General features: G+C 52.2%; 1 protein-coding gene across 1 annotated transcript in view; it reads right to left on the bottom strand.

Annotated features, from left to right (window-relative positions):
- The window catches only part of LOC113817413 (lipoma-preferred partner), a gene marked incomplete at its 3' end in the record, with an annotated part of 31,954 nt that extends 30,117 nt beyond the window's left edge, over nucleotides 1–1,837 (bottom strand). Inside the window, 1 exon segment of the mRNA XM_070114495.1 lies at nucleotides 1,183–1,837. Coding sequence (XP_069970596.1) covers nucleotides 1,183–1,798 — 616 coding nt within the window.
- Nucleotides 1,838–2,460: the final 623 nt, after the last annotated feature.

Raw genomic sequence — 2,460 nt, 5'->3', positions numbered from 1 at the left:
TTTCTCTTACTCTCTCACTCTCTCCCAATTTCTCTCTCTCTCTCAATTTCTCTCTCTCTCTATCTCTCTATATCCCCCCCTCTCTCTCTCCTCTCTCTCCTCTCTCTCTCTCTCTCTCTCTCTCTCTCTCTTTCTCTCTCTCTCTCTCTCTCTCTCTCTCTCTCTCTCTCTCTCTCATTTTTTCTGTCTCTTTCATTTTTTCTGTCTCTTTCATTTTTTCTGTCTCTTTCAATTTCTCTATCTCTTTCAATTTCTCTATCTCTTTCAATTTCTCTATCTCTCCATTTCTCTCTCTATCTCTCCATTTCTCTCTCTATCTCTCCATTTCTCTCTCTATCTCTCCATTTCTCTCTCTATCTCTCCATTTCTCACTCTATCTCTCCATTTCTCTCTCTATCTCTCCATTTCTCTCTCTATCTCTCCATTTCTCTCTCTATCTCTCCATTTCTCTCTACTATCTCCATTTCTCTCTATCTCTCCATTTCTCTCTATCTCTCCATTTCTCCTCTCTATGTCTCCATTTCTCTCTCTATCTCTCCATTTCTCTCTCTATCTCTCCATTTCTCTCTCTATCTCTCCATTTCTCTCTCTATCTCTCCATTTCTCTCTCTATCTCTCCATTTCTCTCTCTATCTCTCCATTTCTCTCTCTATCTCTCCATTTCTCTCTCTATCTCTCAATTTCTCTCTATCTCTCAATTTCTCCCTCTCTCTCAATTTCTGCATCAGTCTCCCTCTCCAGAAACAGACTCCAACGGAAATACAACCGCTGTATCGCAGGCCGCCCACAAAATACAGCCCCAGCTACAGCAACGGCATGCAGCAGACCTCAATTGCAGGAGCGAATGTGACCCAGCCGCAGGCGAATATATGGATCATTCACCGTGACTCAAGGATGACTCACGGTGAATGTCTGTGTGTGTCTGTGTGTGTCTGTGTCTTTCCGGTGCCTCCCCTGGTGTGCTTTTATCCGTGGAACTGAAGCCAACTACTTCGCATATTAATAATAGTAATTATAATAATGCAAGATCGACACTAAAGGCGTCAACATCATCATCATCAACTGCAACAATAACAACAACAACAACAGCAACAACAACAACAACAGGACCAATGACGAGAGCAGAGCGCCCTCTCGGAGAGGCGCTCCAGCACGCCATGAACAAGTCTGTTTCGTACTCACCCGCGGGCGCGCCGGAGTCCAGGTTGGCGTAGAGGGCGTGCGTGGGCGGGTAGGCGGCGCCGTTGGTACTCATGTTGGCGTAGGCGCGGGCGTGCTGGCTGGTGGGCGGCTGGGAGGCGGGCAGGGGGGGTGGGGGCGAATGGCTGCCCACCCCTCCACTTCCACCGCCGCCGCCCGCGTGGGCGTGGTGCGCGCGCGGCGAGTTGTTGTAGATGGGCTGCGAGGCGGTGTTGGAGTAGAGCGGCTGCGCGCTCATGGGCACGGCCACCCGCGACGTGGGCGTGTAGCTGTGGGCGGGCTGGGGCGGCGGCGGCGTGTACGTGCCCATGCCCAAGCCGCCGCCGCCGCCCAGGCCGCCCGCGGGCGCCATGGCGGCCGACGACGTGTACACGGCGCCCGGCACGATCACGCCGCTGAAGTCGCCGCCCGCGGGCAGAGGGGCGTCCAGGCCGCGGCCGAGCGCGCCGACGCCCCCGCCCGCGCCGCCCCCGCTGCTCATGATGCGCGCCGACGCCACGCCCACGGTGCCAGGGGCGGGCGCATTTACGGCGTAGTAGTCCTCGACGCCCGCGTGCGTGCTGGAGGGGACGGAGGAGAGGCCGTGGGCGGCGCCCATGCCGATGTTCCCGTAGACAGCCTGCTCCTGGCCTTCCTGCGGGAGAAGAGGGCTTCAGTCATGGGCGGCGGGCGCGGGGGGAGGGGGAGGGGGAGGGTGTCCGACCGGGACATCTATTGGGAAATCATCTTTGAAAATCTATTTTAATGCGTTTATTCATCTATCGCTAAATCTACATATTCTCTTATCTACGTCTTCGTCATGACAAAGATAAGCCTACGCACCTACCCATCTAAAAATATTTGTCAGGTATCTTTAAGTACCCTTATCTCATGCTTATCAAACATATTACAATCATCAACATTACAATCCAACTTATTAGAACCAAAATCATCAACATCCCTCTTAATACTACCATTACAATGCATCCACCTCCCCTTATCTTATTTACGATCCATAAAATTCGTTTGATATTTAAAAAAAAACTCCCTTGATATTTCTCAAGCCCCCCCCCACTCCCCCCGCCCCCCGAGTCTCCACTTAAGTCGCAATCTAAGTATCCATAAAAGTCTCCCTCAAATAAAAACCGAGCCTTAAGTCTCAAGCCTCGCTCGGGAATTAAGACATCTCAAGACACTTGTCAAGCCCCACATTCCCTCCTTTTTATCTCGAGTCATTTCATTCAACGGCCGTGAGAGCGTGAGTCATTCCGGGAACTCCTT

This window comes from Penaeus vannamei, chromosome 36 (assembly GCF_042767895.1).
Source record: "Penaeus vannamei isolate JL-2024 chromosome 36, ASM4276789v1, whole genome shotgun sequence".
Lineage (NCBI taxonomy): Eukaryota > Metazoa > Arthropoda > Malacostraca > Decapoda > Penaeidae > Penaeus > Penaeus vannamei.
The sequence above is the reverse complement of the archived record's forward strand: the minus strand, read 5'-3'. Positions and strand labels throughout refer to the sequence as shown.